Source organism: Salvelinus sp. IW2-2015, linkage group LG9 (genome assembly GCF_002910315.2).
Source record: "Salvelinus sp. IW2-2015 linkage group LG9, ASM291031v2, whole genome shotgun sequence".
NCBI classification, from domain to species: domain Eukaryota; kingdom Metazoa; phylum Chordata; class Actinopteri; order Salmoniformes; family Salmonidae; genus Salvelinus; species Salvelinus sp. IW2-2015.
The window spans coordinates 30,372,868-30,392,107 of NC_036849.1; the positions used below are offsets into that span (position 1 = coordinate 30,372,868).

The 19,240-nt window shown below is 44.0% G+C and overlaps 1 protein-coding gene across 2 annotated transcripts; it reads right to left on the reverse strand.

Annotated features, from left to right (window-relative positions):
- Nucleotides 1-970: 970 nt before the first annotated feature.
- LOC111968392 (ribosomal protein S6 kinase 2 alpha-like) lies at nt 971-13,953 on the reverse strand. Of its 2 annotated transcripts, XM_023993877.3 has the most exons (7): nt 13,813-13,953; nt 9,417-9,470; nt 4,199-4,315; nt 3,387-3,468; nt 1,687-1,767; nt 1,326-1,405; nt 971-1,097 (listed from the first exon to the last, which is right to left on the reverse strand). In XM_023993877.3, the coding sequence occupies exons 1-7, from the start codon at nt 13,936-13,938 to the stop codon at nt 987-989; spliced, it is 651 nt and encodes a 216-aa protein (XP_023849645.2). In that variant the 5' UTR covers nt 13,939-13,953; the 3' UTR covers nt 971-986. The 2 variants fall into 2 exon arrangements, with proteins under 2 accessions (XP_023849645.2, XP_024003019.1); XM_024147251.2 differs by lacking the exons at nt 9,417-9,470; nt 13,813-13,953 and adding an exon at nt 7,514-7,911 and having other exon boundaries at nt 972-1,097.
- Nucleotides 13,954-19,240: the final 5,287 nt, after the last annotated feature.

Sequence of the window (19,240 nt, forward strand, 5' to 3'; positions counted from 1 at the left end):
CGCTGCGTCACAACGCACAGACTGGTCTCCGCGCTGCGTCACAACGCACAGACTGGTCTCCGCGCTGCGTCACAACGCACAGACTGGTCTCCGCGTTGCGTCACAACGCACAGACTGGTCTCCGCGCTGCGTCACAACGCACAGACTGGTCTCCGCGTTGCGTCACAACCACAGACTGGTCTCCGCGTTGCGTCACAACCGGCTTGCAAATGACTTGGCATTATGAGGGTAGAATATTTGCTGAGTTCAAAAACCACTCTGTAGACTCCATTCGTATTTTCATATAGTGGCCCTCATCCTCCCTCTCTTTCCTTCACTAAAATGTAACAGCAAAAGCGCAGCCCAAATCAAGTTTCCCCCCTCAGTTAATTCACAGTGTCAGACATGTATATGCCACACACATAATAACATCTATGTAAATCGGTCTGTGCACTCAGGCAAGGCTGTCTCATTCTCTAGTATCCATATGTCATGTTAAGATTCCAGTACTCAAGACCAGACATGATGATTGTTGATAACATCAATAACCCCAATCAAAACAGAGGACAATCAATTATACTGCAGTGAAATTTGCCAGTTTCTAAAAATTGTAGATTAAGGGGCCTTGAATAATGTATATACACATAGAAGAGATAGCTAACATAGAAGCACATTGCATCTCAAGGTTCCTGTCATTTTAGAAGAAAAAGCATTTGTGGGTTGGTGCTACACTAGCATAGCACTAGCATAGCACAGCCCAAGCACAGCCCTAGCACTAGCACTAGCACTAGGTCCTCTAGCTCAGTTGGTAGAGTATGACAATTTCAACACCAGGATCGTGGTGTCGTGGGTTCAATTCTCACTGGGGCTACTGATGTGTAAAATATAGGCACACATGACTAAGTTGCTTGGATAAAAGTGTCTGCTAAATGGCATATATTATTATTGTAGGAAGGTGATGCTACGCTAGGCTAGCGAGGACTAGCTGCCCTCCGCTGAGGCTCCACCTACTTCTCAGGTTTGAGGTCTCTGTAGATGATGCCCAGGCTATGCAGGTGGTCCAGGCCCAGAGCCAACTCCGCTAGGTAGAACTTCACATCCTCCTCCGTGAACATCACCTGGATACCACACACACACACAAAATATAATGCAGAGAGGTTATAATAACCATGACACATAAGATGTCACAAAGATACATTTTTCTGGAACATAGGTCCTTGAGGTCCACCTCTTCAGACAGTCTGGTGAAGAGATCTCCTCCTCTCAGAAAAMATATTAAGAACACACCTCTTCAGACAGTCTGGTGAAGAGATCTCCTCCTCTCAGAAAAGATATTAAGAACACACCTCTTTAGACAGTCTGGTGAAGAGATCTCCTCCTCTCAGAAAGTCCAGGATCAGGTAGAGCTTTCCCTCTGTCTGAAATGCTAGAGACACACAGACACTTAATGGGCTAGCACAAGTGTATATCCAGTGCTAAATCATTTGCATAACAATGTCTGGCAGCACCCAAAGCTGTTCCCATTCATCGTATAAACATGGAGGGCACTGCCCACAACTACCGTTATCGCTAAGTGACACGGTGTTGTCACCACCTGCCCTGTGGTCCTTTACCATGTTATCTGAACAAAGGTCCTGGTTGTGAACATTTACATTTAAGTCATTTAGCAGACGCTCTTATCCAGAGCGACTTACAAATTGGACTCACCGTAGTGGAGTTTGACCACGAAGGGGTGGTTGACATCTGCCAGGATGTCTCTCTCCATCTTGGTCCTCACCCGGTCTCTCACTGTGGGGTGGGGAAAGGATCGCACCATTTCAGAGCTGTCAGAAGGTTAGTGCAAAACAATGCTACCACATTAGATTGGTAACAGATGGGTTTGGAAAAGGGATTCCATGGCTAAGACATTACTTAAACAAAATGCTAAACTGTCAGTGTCACCAAAAATATTTAAATCTCACTCAATGGATTTGAGAATTCAGCCAAAAGCAAAAACGCCAAATAATCATTCCTTGAAATATTTTGATAATACAAATCATTAAAAAAAATATTAAAATAATGAAAATGTGAACGGACATTCTTGTTGAACGATTAGACAGATTTTCAGCACACGGTGGCAGTGAGCTGTAGTCTGTGAGACAATCTGTTCCCATTGATAATTAAACGGCCAAGGTGTTTACATCTAGTGTTGACCACAGCAGTAGACCACAGCATCTGTTGACAGGGTGGGGAGCGACTGACACCGACTGCTAGCTAGCGGTGTGGTCTTCTACAACTACACATACAGGAAGACGAGATACACACTAACTGAAAAAAAACGCTCATGTCTTCTCACTATCAGAGCCTTGAGACAAGTTCAAAACACTGGGGGGAAAAATTGTAAAGCAAAATGGCACGTAGAGTATGGAGCGAACGCAAAGACATGTCAACAAATGAGGTGAGACCAAGCCTTTACTCTGAAGATGTGGTTATGAAACCGTGAGCTCCGTTGGATGGATTCAGACACACTTATGTTTGCGCAACAAGTGGGCTGTTTTTGTTAACCACCCCAAAAACGTCACAACATGTTTACCACCCCAAAAACGTCACAACATGTTAACCACCCCAAAAACGTCACAACATGTTAACCACCCCAAAAACATCACAACATGTTTACCACCCCAAAAACGTCACAAACTGTTACCGCGCCAAAAACGGTCGAACACATGTTAAACCAACGCCAGAAACGCAGGTCACAAAATGTTAACACCCACCCAAAAAACGTCACAACATGTTTACCACCCCAAAAACGTCACAACATGTTAACCACCCAAAAACGTCACAACATGTTAACCACCCAAAAACGTCCACAACATGTTACACCGCCAAAAACGTCACAACATGTTACCACCCCAAAAACGTCACAACATGTTAACCACCCCAAAACGTCAAACTGTTACACCCAAAAACGTCACAACATGTTAACCACCCAAAAACGTCAGCAACATGTTTACCACCCCAAAAGTAAACGTCCAGACGACTCGTGTAACCACCCCAAAAACGTCACAACATGTTAACCACCCCAAAAACGTCACACCATGTTACCACCCCAAAAACGTCACAACATGTTTACCACCCCAAAAACGTCACAACATGTTATAACCACCAAGAACGTCACAAATGTTAACCACCCCAAAAACGTCACAACATGTTAACCACCCCAAAAACGTCACAACATGTTAACCACCCCAAAAACGTCACAACATGTTTACCACCCCAAAAACGTCACAACATGTTTACCACCCCAAAAACGTCACATGTTTACCACCCTATGAACGTGTAGCTACAATATCGTTTCCCATAACAGTATATGTCTCTATTCCACTTTGTGTGTGTGTGTGTGTGTGTGTGTGTGTGTGTGTGTGTACCTTTGAGGGTGGCTTTTCTCAGGACCTTCATTGCATACAGCTCGTTGTCGTCGGGAGGCGTCACCTTCCGCACCAAGAACACCTGCAGGCAACGCAAGACAACATCCAACTCTCAATCCTAGAAAAATTAACTACTAGAGAGGACATCGGACATTCCCATCCAAGTCAATGCTCCGTGACGGAGGGACTGGCGGTGATATTGAATATACCCATATTATATATATATATATACGGGATCTAACCCAGGGATGGGCAACTCGTCTTCAGGGGCCGGAGTGGGGTCACTTTTCCCACCATCCCTAGCAAAACACAGCTGATTCAACTAATTACATTATAAACTGATCATCGTGATCAGTTGATTATTGGAGTCAGGTGTGTTAGCTGGGGCAAAAGTGTGACACCAACCAGGCCCCCGAGGACTGAAGTTGCCCATCCCTGTTCTATTCAGTGAGTTGCTTTATGGTTGATGACGGAGGCCATCACTGATCTCTCCCAGATTGGACAAGTGAAAGCAAGATTTCTATCCCACTGTTTAGATCAGGGGTGGGCAACTCCAGTCCTCGAGGGCCTGATTGGTGTCACACTTCTTCCCCATCCCTAGCAAATACAGCTGATTAATCAAATTGCATTTCTAAACTGAAGATCATCATTAGTTGATTGCAGTCAGGTGTGTTAGCTGGGGAAAAACTGACACCAAATTAGGTCATCGAGGACTGGAATTACCCACCCCTGGTTTAAACCAATCTCCCATTTATCTGCAAGCAGAGGGTTAATGGAACATGGGCAATGTACTACCTTAGACAATCTCTTACCTTGCCAAAGGAGCCCTGGCCCAGCACTTTAAGCAGCTCAAACTGGCGGGCGTCGGCTTTCTCTGAACCCTCCTTGACCACATTGGTGATGTTGATCTCCTTGATGACATCATTGTCCTAGACAGAGACAATAACAAGGTCCATTATGCAGGAGATGGCATAGTAGGTCATCTCTTCCAAGAGAAAACATTGACACTGTCTACAGATAAAACCCCATCCTAAACGCGGTAAAATTTTGCCATACGTCCTTTGGTAGTACAAATCTGTCTTTCTCCAAACAGTCCAGTGAGGAAAACCAAAGACGTTTGATCACGTGACCATGAAAATAAACTATTCTTGATAAGAATATTTCAGAATGAATAGGACCAGAGCTTCCTACAGTGCATACAAATAACTATTGCATGTAGCTTAGGAGCAAGACGTTTAGGAGCTGCTGGGAGTTGGTTGATACAGACAGAGGTCCTAGGAGCAAGACGTTTAGGAGCTGCTGGGAGGTAATGTTTGATACAGACAGAGGTCCTAACGAGCAAGACGTTTAGGAGCTGCTGGAGTTGGTTGATACAGACAGAGGTCCTAGGAGCAAGACGTTTAGGAGCTGCTGGGGTTGGTTGATACAGACAGAGGTCTAGGAGCAAAACGTTTAGGAGCTGCTGGGGTTGGTTGATACAGACAGAGGTCCTTAGGAGCAAGCAGTTTAGGAGCTGTGGGGTTGGTTGATACAGACAGAGGTCCTAGGAGCAAGACGTTTAGGAGCTGCTGGGGTTGGTTGATACAGACAAGAGGTCCTAGGAGCAAGACGTTTAGGAGCTGCTGGGGTTGTTGATACAGACAAGAGTCCTAGGAGCAAGACGAGTTTAGAGCTGCTGGGGTTGGTTATACAGAACAAGGTCCTAGGAAGAAGACTTAGGAGCTGCTGGGGGTTGGTTGATACAGACAGAGGTCCTAGGAGCAAGACGTTTAGGAGCTGCTGGGGGTTGGTTGATACAGGTTCCTCTTTTCTCATACTAGGTTGCATCCTGATCAAAGTGTGTGTACCTAATTCTAAGAAGCCAACTGAAAAGAGGAAGAGGGTAGAAAACTAGGTATTACCAGAGGATATATATATAGAGAGAGGTCAGAGAACGATAATGGCTTGGTGTAGCAGTGCTATTTAGGCTTAGAAGACAGAGATGGAACAAGTGTAGACAATTTTTTTATAATAAAAACTCAAATCCCCTGGGACACTTCTCAACCCTCGGGTGTATTTGTGTTGTGGGCAGCTTGTCGGAAGAAGTGGTGATGGCACCATTTACTGTCAATGATACTGAGAATGGTAACCGTAACCACAARTTTAAATAATTCTGTTTTCACACCAGCGGTGTAACACATAGGCTGCTTTAGAGCCTAGGTCTACTGAATCTTACTGATATTACAACAGAACAGTCACAGTACAATTGTTTTTGTTGTTGTGCAAATACATTGCCTTTATACGTTATACCATGTTTGTTGAGACATTTCTCAAAATAGCCAACTCCAGTATGCAGAGTTGCAGTGCAATACCATGTGAAGTGGCCCAACCCCCAGGCTCCTTAAGCCTCGTTCTCACTGCAGGCCTCAAAGCTCAAAAACTGTTTTGTTTTTACAAATCCGTTTTGAACTACTGACTGTCTAAACAGCAAGTGACCAAATCAGATGTGTGTTCAGACAGCAGTCATTTACTGATGACAACAAGGATACGCTTGTTGTCATAGTAACAACGGGTATGTGTGCAGTGGGGTAGGCTGATTGGTCGTGGTGCTCGTGRTTCCTATCACTCAGAAGTTATGTAGCAAGTTAAGGTGACAACAACGTTGTCATGGACGTTTCCCAGTTGCTTTGAATGTTTAAAATCATAGTGTAAGAACACTTGTAACGTTAAGAACACTCAAACGTTAAGATCCAACTTTCAAAACAAGTCCTTTTTGGCTAGCCACGGCAGTCACCTAGCTAGCTAGTTAGCCGTTTAGCTTTCTAGCAGTCCCTAATTTGTTTGTAAACAAGCTAGTTAGCTACCACATGTTCTTGTCAAAAAGTCGGAGTAGCTAGCAAGCAGCAAGATATGCCAAATATGTCTAAAAACCACTCGAGGGCAAACAAATCAGATTTGACTGTTCAGACAAAAGGTCACATGGCCAGGAATCAGGTGGTGTTTTGAAACTTTGCTTGAAATATCTGATTCCATGTGCTTTTTGCCTGGACAGACAGCATGAAAAATTAGAGATTCAAATAAGAAATGCAAATAAATAGAATTTGAGTCACTTCAAATTTGCAAATGTGAACAAGGCTTTAGACTCCATTATGCTAGTGACCACGTGCAGTGACCCAACCATAGTGAGTAGATAGTCATTCTACTGAGGGTAGAACTAACACTAGACACAAACACTCCTCTACCACACTGCTGACTAAGTTAACACTGAGTCACCATGAAATTACAACAACCACACCTAACTTATACATTCTTACTTGTGTAAAGTTAATTCTCTAAAGTAAACCCCCCCCCCCCACTGCGTCGGTCTCCTACAAAGCTAGCAGGTATACGATCGGTAGTTAAAATGTACGTTTATTGTAATCAAGGTAAGTTTTTTGGAATAAATTTGTACATTCTTAACAAATTAACCCCTACAGTCAAGAACAATATTACATTGCCAAAAGTATGTGGACACCTGCTCGTCAAACATGCTTAAAAAAAAGTTATCCATTTAAGAATAAGGTTGTAACGTATCAAAATGTGGCAAAAGTCAAGGGGTCTGAATACTTTCTGAATGACACATACTGTTTTCATACTGTCAATATCTCTGTGTTTAGGATCCAAATAACTGACATACTGTGAGGCACTTTGACTTATTCAGGTGTTTCACAGGAACTGGATAATGACCAAGGGGATAATGAGGAACACCTGCGATGTGAAGGCCTTTAACCCGTTGAGTCAGACTGCTTCGACCACAATAAGCTCTAACACTTGCTGCCACATATCACAATAGAATAAGTGTTCATTCATTAATACACCTACACAACTGCCATATACCTCAATAGCTGCTTTTGGCACTGCACATTCATAGTTTGTCAACAGGAAGCAAAACAAAACGAATAAGAGGACAGGAAATGCGAACAATACATTCTAACACACATGACATGCCTTTTACACATCTCCTGCTCCATACACAACAAGCCCAGATCTAATTATCTATGGGCCCAAAACCTTCAGCTTAGTTGAAAATGCACTTCAAAGCATGACCATGTAAGTAAAAATTTGACAAGTGGAAGTTGGGATTCGCCCCGGTGTGAAGACCACATTACCATACACCGGGTTCTGTTCTGACGGTCTTCACATGAGGCGTCTGTCTCATTGCCTGTCTGTGGCACGCTGCAGCTGGCCAAAGCATTGGTCTGGTGTTTCTTGAAGAGGAAGAAGAGGGTCAGCAAGCGGCTCACTTTCAACTTCCTCCCGTCCTTGTCCATCTCAACATTGCCTTGCCAACCTAGACCTCATCTCAGTCCCATCCCCCCCTACCTCTGAAGAAAGTCCTCAATCTCATACCAGACTGGTAGACTGCCAGGTAAGATGAGGTGAAAGTTGTACTCTGTATGTAAAAGCTCTTAACTTTGTGTCCTGTCCTCTGCTAGCACAGAGCTTTGCCTACTGCTGAACTGAGAGAGATACACAGAGAGGGAGCGAGAGAGAGAGGCAGGAAGGAAGAGACCTGTGTGCAGAACCCACACAACTAGTGTGTGAAAGACAGACAGGACTACTTCCCTTCGGCTATGGCCAGGGTGGTGAGATGTGGGCAGGGTGGTGAGGTGTCACCTCCCTCACTGTCAACATTATGACCCAGATAGAGATACATCATATACATAATGACATTTGTAATGTCTTTATTCTTTTGGAACTTCTGTGAGTGTAAMGTTTATTGTCCATTTTTATTTCACTTTTGTACATTATCTAGTTCACTTGCTTTGTCAATGTTAACATATGTTTCCCATGCCAATAAAGCCCCTTGAATTGAATAGAGAGAGACCTCTCTGTCTCCTTCGTTCTTGCGCTATAAAGAATGAGAGAGACGGGCCAGGACACAGGAATCCCTTACAGCCTATTTCCTGCCACCCCCATCTACCCCGTGTGTGAGGAGAGGAACTTCCACATCCCTACAAACACACTGTCACTCTATATAAATCAATCCACACTTCCTCTTAGCTTCACCGAACACTGTTCCACTCAGTCTCCATCGGCTTTCTAAGTCACTACTTCTTCTTCAAGCTCCTAAGATCCCATGTAACCTCCTATAGAGCTCTATTGCATGACTAGACCAGGATCAAAATATCTTGTACTGTACCACTTGTACCTAGGCCACCTTCAGTTGCCAAAAGTTGAACGTTGCAGATACAAATACCATGAATTGAGCCAACATGATTCCTTGGCCTACATGACAGAGGCATGTTTGTGAGATATATATATATATATATATCTGAATGTTCCAAAACGTATCCTGCTGATCGCACCCCTATTATCTTCACAGTATAATTTATATTTTAGTCATTTAGCAGACACTTATCTAGAGCGACAGAGTGTTTTCACCAGCTCGGTGATTCAGACCAGCGACTTTACGGTTACTGGCCTAATGTTCTTAACGGCTATGCTGTGTGCCGTATGAACTCAGTCCTAACTCCATTTGTGATGTGATAAAGACAGGGAATGTAGGATAGGTTCCCAGGATGCAGAGCCTAGTCCCCGACTAAGAAATACTTTCAATGGAGAGCCATTGAAGCTTCAGGTGTCCATTTAAAGTCACATGATGATCACCCTAGAAAATCCACACGGATTTCAACCAGATGTTGAAAATAACATTTCTACAGCAAAGATGTATGAAAAAGTTGCCTTGTCAAATTCTGAAGCAAATGACTCAGACAGCTAAGGAGCCAGCCACAGCTAAGGGGCCAGCCACAGCTAAGGGGACAGCCACAGCTAAGGGGACAGCCACAGCTAAGGGGACAGCCACAGCTAAGGGGACAGCCACAGCTAAGGGGACAGCCACAGCGCTATTGCATTTCACTCTGAGTCGACAGACAGACAAGCAAATTATTCACAACATATTCTGACATTGTTGACACAATATTGATTTTAGCTCAGCAAGGCAAAGCATTTGAGGAAGAGAGTGTATTGACTTAACTGTGGATAAGGCCACTGAATGAGGAATAATCTTACCTTGGCAGTAATATTGGCAAAGTCCTTCTCTACCCAGGTAATATGGGACCTGTCCTGATTGGGAGGTGTTAGAGGGAGAAGGGTGTCAGGTTTGGCTGTGATTCACATGCAGTGTTCTATAGTAAAATGTAGGTTGTAGAGGATGCAGGGAGAAAAATATGATTTTTATGATGCTACCTTATGACATTGAGAGTAGAGGTCGACCGATTAATCGGAATGGCCGATTAATGAGGGTCGATTTCGAGTTTTCATAACAAATCGGAAATCAGTATTTTTGGACACCGATTTGGCAGATTTCTTTTACACCTTTATTTAACTAGGCAAGTCAGTTAAGAACACATTCTTATTTTCAATGACGGCATWGGAACGGTGGGTTAACTGCCTTGTTCAGGGGCAGAACGACAGATTTTTACCTTGTCAGCTCGGGGATTCAATCTTGTTACCTTACGGTTAACTAGTCCAACGCGCTAACCACCTGCTTTACATTGCACTCCACGAGGAGCCTGCCTGTTACGCGAATGCAGTAAGAAGCCAAGGTAAGTTGCTAGCTAGCATTAAACTTATAAAAAATGAATCATAATCACTAGTTAACTACAGATAGTTGATATTACTAGTTTACCTAGCGTGTCCTGCGTTGCATATAATCGATACGGTGCTCATTCGCGAAACAGGACTGTCGTTGCTCCAACGTGTACCTAACCATAAACATCAATGCCTTTTCTTAAAATCAATACACAATTATATATTTTTAAACCTGCATATTTAGCTAAAATAAATCCAGGTTAGCAGGCAATATTAACCAGGTGAAATTGTGTCACTTCTCTTGTGTTCATTGCACCCAGAGTCAGGGTATATGCAGTTTGGGCCGCCTGGCTTGTTGCGAACTAATTTGCCAGAATTTTACGCAACTATGACATAACATTTAAGGTTGTGCAATGTAACAGGAATATTTAGACTTATGGATGCCACCCGTTAGATAAAATACGGAACGGTTCCGTATTTCACTGAAAGAATAAACTTCTTGTTTTCGAGATGATAGTTTCCGGATTCGACCATATTAATTAATGACCTAAGGCTCGAATTTGTGTGTTATAATTAAGTCTATGATTTGATAGAGCAGTCTGAGCGGTGGTAGGCAGCAGCAGGCTCGTAAGCATTCATTCAAACAGGACTTTCGTGCGTTTTGCCAGGAGCTCTTCGCAATGCTCTGCATAGGTAACGCTGCTTCGAGGGTGGCTGTTGTCGATGTGTTCCTGGTTCGAGCCCAGGTAGGAGCGAGGAGAGGGATGGAAGCTATAATGTTACACTGGCAATACTAAAGTGCCTATAAGAACATTCAATAGTCAAAGGTATATGAAATACAAATCGTAGAGAGAGAAATAGTCCTATAATTCCAATAACTACAACCTAAAACTTCTTACCTGGGAATATTGAAGACTCATGTTAAAAGGAACCACCAGCTTCCATATGTTCTCATGTTCTGAGCAAGGAACTTAAACGTGAGCTTTCTTACATGGCACTTTTACTTTCTTCTCCAACACTTTGTTTTTGCATTATTTAAACCAAATGGAACATGTTTCATTATTTATTTGAGGCTAAATTGATTTTGATGTATTATATTAAAGTGTCCATTCAGTATTGTTGTAATTGTCACTATTACAAATAAAATAAATAGTTTTTAAAAATCGGTATCGGCTTTTTTGGCCCTCCAATAATCGGTATCGGTGTTGAAAAATCATAAATCGGTCGACCTCTGAGAGCCATCAGTAAAGGTATTATTTTGCAGCCCATTATTTTGATACTTGGGCTCTATAAATAGGCCACACACACACAGCAGCAACTGTGTGTCCTGTCCACCCGGGCAGTCAGGATGGGTTGGTTGCCACACACACACAGATGACAGGACGCAGCTCTGCCCTCCCACACTTCACTTCCTGTTTCTCTGTTAACCCACAGAAAGAGACTGATGTCACCACTATCGCTCACTTCCTGGGGCTACATGACAATATTAAATACAGTGTGTTTAGAAAGTATTCAATCTCTGACTTATTGCACATTTTGTTGCGTTACAGCCTGAATTTCCCCCCCTCACCCCATAATGACAGTGAAAATATGATTAGACATTATTGCAAATGAAATACAGAAATCTAAATTACATAAATATCCACATCCCTTTGCTATGACACTACAAATTGAGCTCATGTGCATCAAATTCCTTTGATCATCCTTGAGATGTCACTACAACTTGATTGGAGTCCACAGGTGGCCAAGTCAATTGTTTGGACATGAATTATAAACACACCCATCTACATAAAGGTTCCACAGTTGACAATGCATGTCAGAGCAGAAACTATACCATGAAGCCCAAGGAACTGTCCATAGATCTCTGAGATAGAATTGTGATGAGACAAATCAGAAAAGGGTATAAAACAATTTCTAGAGTTTTGAAAGTGTCCAAGAGTGCAGTGGTCTCAATCATTGGGAAATTTGAAAACATATGGAACTACCCAGACTCTGCCTAAGTCTGGCCGTCCAACCAAACTCAGCAACCAGGCAAGAAGGACGTTGGTCAGGAAGGTGACCAAGAACCCAATGACCCAGATGCGAGAACTACAGAGTTCCTTGGCTGAGATGAGAGAACCTGCCAGAAGGACAACAGTCTCTACAGCACTTCACCAATCTGCACTTTAAGGGAGAGTGGCCAGACGGAAGCCACTTGAGAAAAAGGAACATGATAGCACGCTTGGAGTTTGCAGAAAGGCACATGAAAGACTGATATCAGGTAAAATATTGTGGTCTGTTGAGACAAATGTTACTCTTTGGCCTGAATGTAAAGCACTATGTCTGGAGAAAACCAGGCACACTATCCCTACCGTGAAGCATTGGTGGCAGCATCATGTTTTGGGGATGCTTTTCAGCAGCAGGGAGACTGGTAAGGATAGAAGTAGCAATGAAGCTAAATACAGGCAAATCCTTGATGAAGATTTATGTTCCAACAGGACAATGACCCCAAGCATACAGCCAAAGCAATGCTGGAATGGCTACAGAACAATAATGCGAAAGTCCTTCGAGTGGTCCAGCCAAAGCCCAGAATTGAACCTGTGGAAAATCTGTGGAAAGACTTGAAGATTGCTGCTCCCAATCTAACAGAGCTTGAGCATCTGACAGAAAATCCCCGAATTCAGATTAGTGTACAGACGCACATACACACGACTTCAAATCTGTAATTGCCGCCAAAGGTGCTTCTACAAGGTATTGACTCATGGGTGTGAATACGTATGTAAATGAGATTTCTGTATTTCATTTTCAATACAATACATTAAAACAGGTTCAGTTTGTCATTATGGGGTATTGTGTGTAGATGGGTAGAATACATGAATTTGTAATTTTTTTTAATCAATTTTGAATTCAAGCTGTAACACAAAATGTGGAATAGGTCAAGGGGTATGAATACTTTGAAGGCACTGTATATTCCAATTCAGTAGAAGCCTTCATCCACAGTAACTTAGTCATGTGTGCATACATTTTTCATACGGGTGGCCCCAGGAAAATCGAACCCACAATCCTTGCCGTTGCAAGCACCATGTTCTACCAACTGAGCCACACACACACATTCTACAGCTATCAGCGAGTATGGAAAACTGTTACAGTCGCTCTTCCAAGAAGCTGTAAATGAATGCAATTCACCCGCCAGCACACTCCATAGGATTTCACACGAGTGCTGACTCGCGGTAAAGACATTTCTTTGTGGAATTATGGAACAATGTGAATCGCCTCACAGAAAATGGAAAGTGAAGGGTAACTCCAAAACGCATACAAATACATAAATCACTTTTTTTTTTTTTTACGGTTTGCCAACTAAAACTTTTTACTGTAGGGGTAATGTCTACACAGATAGTTTATTTTAGTCCGATGTAGACTATCCTTGGGTTGCCAGGCTTCTAATATCTCACACAGAGAGCTAGGTCGTGTTCCTCAGGGCTCCAGCATGTTGTAGCTAGCAAAACATTTCAAAACGTTGGAAATGAAAGAAGGAAAATGTGTTTCTTATTGAACTAGTGTAGATAGTACCTCCAAGTTCCTCTGTTTCAGAGCGTTCTCTTCCGTTTGGATACAGAACACAACGCTGGGGAATGCCACAATTCATTTTAAGTGAAGGTTTCAGTAGAGTCCAAGTTGACAGTACTCTGGCCTTCTTTCCTCTATGACAGAGAAAATGAGTTGCTGGGGCTTGTCAGGAGACTACAGCCATAAAAGACACCACCATGTGTTTCCTATCTCTCAGTTCTCCGAACCCACTGTCCTCACGGGGGGACCCTTTTCGCTAGCCTCTAAAATACACCACACACACACACACGTGTATACGCTGAAGACACACAGAGGGTCTGAGACTTGCCTTGGGTACGCGGAAACCTTGTTTGGTGCGAAATATGTGTCTCCACATCTTGTCGATCAGAGCTTCCCATGTCACACTGTCTCTGACTGACACGCTGTGACACTCAGAATGGGGCAGTACGCTCATCTCACACACAAATAGGGAAATGCCAAGAGCATGTACATGTTCACCCCCGGTAGAAGACTGAATGTTCAAGTCCGTCCCACAGGTGTAGTCAGGGGGGAGATTGCATGGCCGTGTACATTTGCAGCCATGAGAAGAAATACATTACATGGATGGCCAAAAGTACGTCAAAAATCTCATTCCAAAATCATGGGCATTAATATGGAGTTGATCCCCCCTTTGCTGCAATAACAGCCTCCACTCTTCTGGGAAGGCTTTCCACTAGATGATGGAAAATTGCTTGCTTCCATTCAGCCACAAGCGCATTAGTGAGGTCGGGCACTGATGTTGGGCGATAAGTCCTGGCTCGCAATCGGTGTTCCTATTCATCCCAAAGATATTTGATGGGGTTGAAGTCAGAGCTCTGAAGGCCGGTTAAGTTCTTCCACACCAATCTTGACAAACCATTTCTGTGTGGACCTTGCTTTGTGCACAGGGGCATTGTCATGCTGAAACAGGAAAGGGCCTTCCCCAAACTGTTSCRGCAAAGTTAGAAGCACGCAATCGTCTAGAATGTTATTGTATGCTGTAGCATTAAGATTTCCCGTCACTGGAACTAAGGGGCCTAGCCCAAACCATGAAAAACAGCCCTAGACCATTATTCCTCCTCCACCAAACTTTACAGTTGGCAGAATACAGTCAGGCAGGTAGCGCTCTCCTTGCATCCGCCAAACCCAGATTCGTCCGTCGGACTGCCAGATGGCAACCAGGAAGTAGAACATGCAATTAAATATAATTTTTGGAACATCCCTCAACCTACTTGAAACCAAATGCCACATGTCCTCCAACCCTACCCGAACCATGGAAAAACAGACCATTATTCCACCAAACTTTACAGTTAGCACTATGCATTGGGACAGGTAGCGTTCTCATGGCAACCACCAAACCCAGATTTGTCCATCGGACTGCCAGATGGTGAAGCGTGAGTCATCACTCCAGAGAACACGTTTCTACTGCTCCAGAGTCCAATGGCAGCAAGCTTTACACCACTGCAGGCGACGCTTGGCAATGCGCATGGTGATCTGAGGCTTGTGCGTGGCTGCTCGGCCATGGAAACCCATTTCATGAAGCACCCGACGAACAGTTCTTGTGCTGATGTTGCTTCCAGAGGCAGTTTGAAACTCGGTACAGACCATTTTTACAGGCTTTGCGCTCCAGCCCTCAGCGTCCCCGTTCAGTGAGCTTGTGTGGCCTGCCACTTCGCGGCTGAGCCGTTGCTGCTCCTAGATGTTTCCACATCACAATAACAGCACTTACAGTTGACCAGGGCAGCTCTAGCTGGCCAGAATTTTGACACAATGACTTATGACGGTGCCATGTTGAAAGTCACAGTTCTTCAGTAAAGCCATTCTACTGCCAACATTTGTCTATGTAGATTGCATGGCTGTGTGCTCGATTTTATTCACCAGTCAGTAACGTGTGGCTGAAATAGCCAAATCCACTAATTTGAAGGGGAGTACACTCATATATATATATATATACACATATACACACACACACATAAAAGTATCACACACTTTTATCATTGTTTGCTTACACAAGAATGTACTCGCACAATACACACACACTGCTGTATCAGTGCCACTGAACAATTCCAGACAAGTCTACTTCAGACCAGTTGTGTGTTTAGGTTACTTACTCATTCAATGTCTCTACTGAATAAAGAGCAATAGTGGGAATGGCCAAAGAATCAGATGTAGAAAATGCTAAATCTATTTAGTTTTTTAGGACTACAAGCTGGCGATCTTCTCTGGTCATGATCCAGTACGCTAAATTCTGTTTCCTTCTGCAACGCAACGACAGGAAGGAGAGGAAGTGACTTGCATGCTGACAGGCTGGATGAAATACTGTTCTGAAATTGCACTTGCCTCCCATTGAGAGACACAAAATGGTATGAAGCGAAACATTTTTGTGAATACAGCCTCTCCGGCGGCTTTAATCTCCTTGAGATCGTGTGAGAGGGAATTGAGTTCGTGTGAGAGGGAATTGTTTGAAACGGAATGACATCAGTATAGCACAAATATACTTAATGTTAAACTAAAACAACCTTCAAAACCACATGAAGTAAAAAATATTTTAAAATCCTCTTAATAAAACACATTCCCTTTAAAAATCGGTGAAAATGGTCATTGTTTAATGGTAGTGAAAGAATTTCGCTTGAAATGTAGTGCTAAGGCTTTTGTCAAAGTCCGCAAGCAGTATAGAAAGCTTAGTTTCACCATTGTGGTGCACATATTGATGTAATGCTAAATAAACACCACGAGGGGGCAGTGTGGGTCTATTCTCTACAACAGAAACCAACTCCATAGAGAATAACCCCAGTAGAGACTAGAGGTGGAGCTGCTGCGGCCAAGAACACGGTCCTACTGTTCCAGCTCAACACAACGACATAGATGTAAGAGGCAGGGTGATATGGAGGCAGAGAAAGCGAGAGAAGACAGGGGGAGGTGATAGCCCAGGGGAGAGAAAGGTGTGTGTGAGAGACAGTGAAAGGGAGATGGAACTAGATCTTTAAATAAAGTGAGAAATCGTTAGACACCAGACCAGGAAAGGAGAAGAAGATATGGAGGAGAGAGAAGAAAATGAAGAGCGGGATGAGAGACAAAGAAATGAGTCTAGTCGAAGAGAAGAGAGGATGAGACGGTCCACTTGGGCCGTGTACCAGGTTGTCTTACAGACACCCTCRCAGTGCACCGGCTCGGTGCCCCACTTCTCCTTCTCCCTCCTCCCTCCCTTCCCCCTCTGCCTCTGCCTCCCCCCGGAGTGTGTAGTAACTGTACAGCCTCACACATTGTGGATCTCATTGTTGAAACAAATACTGGACCCCAGCCCAGAGAGAGGTGGGAGGGAGGGAGAGGGAACAAGTGCTCAGTCCAAAACACTTCAGCTCACAGCCAAACTCCAGCCATGCCAAGCCAGAGGAGCATATCATATCCACTATGGAACTGAAATGTAGCACATCACTATCAGAAACTAGGTCTATCACCACCAACACTTCCAGACATTCATACAAACACACTTCACAGTAATGCTTTCACAGTTTTACTAATAGCAGCTCCTGTTGCCTGCACTAATATATATATCTATATCACACACAGTGTGCTGAATGCATATGGAGCTGCTACTGTATGGAGAGCACTTGTTGCCACGTCAATATGAACTCAACCGTGTGAAACGCTGTCAGATAGATTTGGCTCAGACGAGAATGAAAAAGCTTCAAAACAAACAATTCAGTGCTAAAAAAAACCTGTTGACTCGCTAATGTTGAAAATGTAGCCAACTGATTCTGATTTCCTCACCCCTCCCCCACACACACGATTAGCTTACCTCACCTTAGGGTGTGTGGCCTTGTGATGTCATCGTAACAGTAGATTAGTGTAGCATCATTACAGAGGAGATAACCCTGGTCACTGTGAGGAGTTCCTTTCACACACAGTAGCGCCTGGGCCTTGTCGGCAGGCCAGGGTCCCCTGGCCCCATCATTCAGGTGATGAACAGAGGAATGCCCCCCTCCCCGCTCTCTTTTTTCCTCTTTCTTCAAAGGAGACAGTGTTCAAGCAGAGGGGTTGTGTCTCTAGTTTTCTATCATCTCTCCCCGCCGCCAGTCCCAGCAGTAAGACACGATCCCCCCCCCCCAACGCCAGCCCAGCAGTGAGACAAATTCCCCCCCTCTCACCCGCCCCAGCAGTGAGATATTGACAGGTGGGTTAAAGCAGCTGAGAAAAGAGGGGGGGGGGGGGTCAGACAACTGTGTGTTCATGTGTGTGGATATGTTTAACTATATTTGTAGGGACCAGAAGTCCCCACAAGAATACTGAACAAACAAAAGTTTGACCAACCGCGGTAAAATCTTTGTTAGTCTCCACAAGGTCAAACTTATTTCTAGGGTTAAGTAATTAGGATTAGGCATAGTGGTAGGGTTTGGAAAAACGTTTTGATTGGTTAGAAATTGTCCCCCCCACAAAGACCGTGTGTAGCACAGATTTGGAAGAATTCATAGGTGGAGCTGGGTGAATCATCCTCAGGTGTAGAGTTACAATGACCTGCTGTTTCAGGTCTATTGCACCACCTGTGAAAAGAGGGAGAGTGATAAGGGGGAGGAGGAAGGTTCGGGCCTGAGGTGAGGGGGCGAGAGGGGTAGAGGTTCGGGCTGAAGAGGGGTAGAGATCGGGCTGAGAATGGTTTCATAAGAAGAGAGGAGGTAGAGGACAGATAAAGAGGAGGTAGGGGGTTCGGGCTGAGGTGAGGGAGAGAGAGGAGGTGGAGGGGGAGGTCGGGCTGAGACGGGGGTAGAGGTTCGGCTAGAGGTGGTTAAGAGGTAATCGGGCTGAGGTGAGAGAGAGAGGTAGAGGAGGGAGGTTCGGGCTGAGGTGAGAGAGGAGTGGAGGTTCGGGCTGAGGTGAGAGTGCCTACAGTAGGAAGAAACGAGTCCAGAACAATAAAAACACCCTTTAAAATCCCAGAGGAAAAAAAATGTCAAACTTACACACAGCGCGAATCCCACACTTCCATGGAATACAATAATACTGTAATACCCTGGGCACTTGTGGAGATCAGAGGATTTGATTGAAATAAAACAATATGGTGAAACTTCCACCTAGCCTATCAGAGGGCAAAGTTAATCTATTACCATATTGCTGACACGTGTCAAATCTCTCAGATTCCCAGGATGCATAGGGCGCATGGCTTAGGGGTCATTGGGATCGGCCCAGTTGTACTCACCACAGCAACAGAACAATGCTAGCAAAGCTGCAATAGTAACCTTCAGTTAGCATAGGCTAACAGCTACTTGGTACATGTCAATAATGATGGAAGAAAAAATTGCAAAGGCAGCAATTCCGGCTACTAGCCATTAGCGTTACCTGCTTAAATAAGTCGACGTGACTTGTAGTATTAGCGGAAAGTAGTGGAGAGTATCTATTAATAATAGTAGCAGCGCTAGCAGAATAGAGCAGATAACATTAGCCTAGAGGAAGAGCTGGTTGAAACGTGGGCATGAATACGATGGTGGTGGGGATTGTGGATGGGTGGTTGGGTGGGTTGGGCATAGAGAGGGCGTATGTCTGGTAGTGGCTGGTGTATTGAAGATAACATAAGAAGAGAGCATTAGAGGATATCGTAATGTAAACAATGAGGTCATCACAAAGCGCAGCAGGGCTAAGGGCTGACTGCAGCGGAAATGTAGTGATGTTGTATATCAAGCACTACTATGGAATATGAACGTGACTCACAGCAGCATGCAATTCTCTTCACACACACACAACCT

What these genes read in the sequence shown, in the direction of transcription:
- LOC111968392 (XM_023993877.3), bottom strand. Translation starts at nt 13,938, where the DNA reads ATGAGCGTACTGCCCCATTCTGAGTGTCACAGCGTGTCAGTCAGAGAC. An exon ending in TTGCCAATATTACTGCCAAG is followed by an intron (nt 4,316 to 9,416) that starts GTAAGATTATTC and finishes GTCTCTGTCTAG; the next exon opens with GACAATGATGTCATCAAGGA. An exon ending in GCCAGGGCTCCTTTGGCAAG is followed by an intron (nt 3,469 to 4,198) that starts GTAAGAGATTGT and finishes CGTTGCCTGCAG; the next exon opens with GTGTTCTTGGTGCGGAAGGT.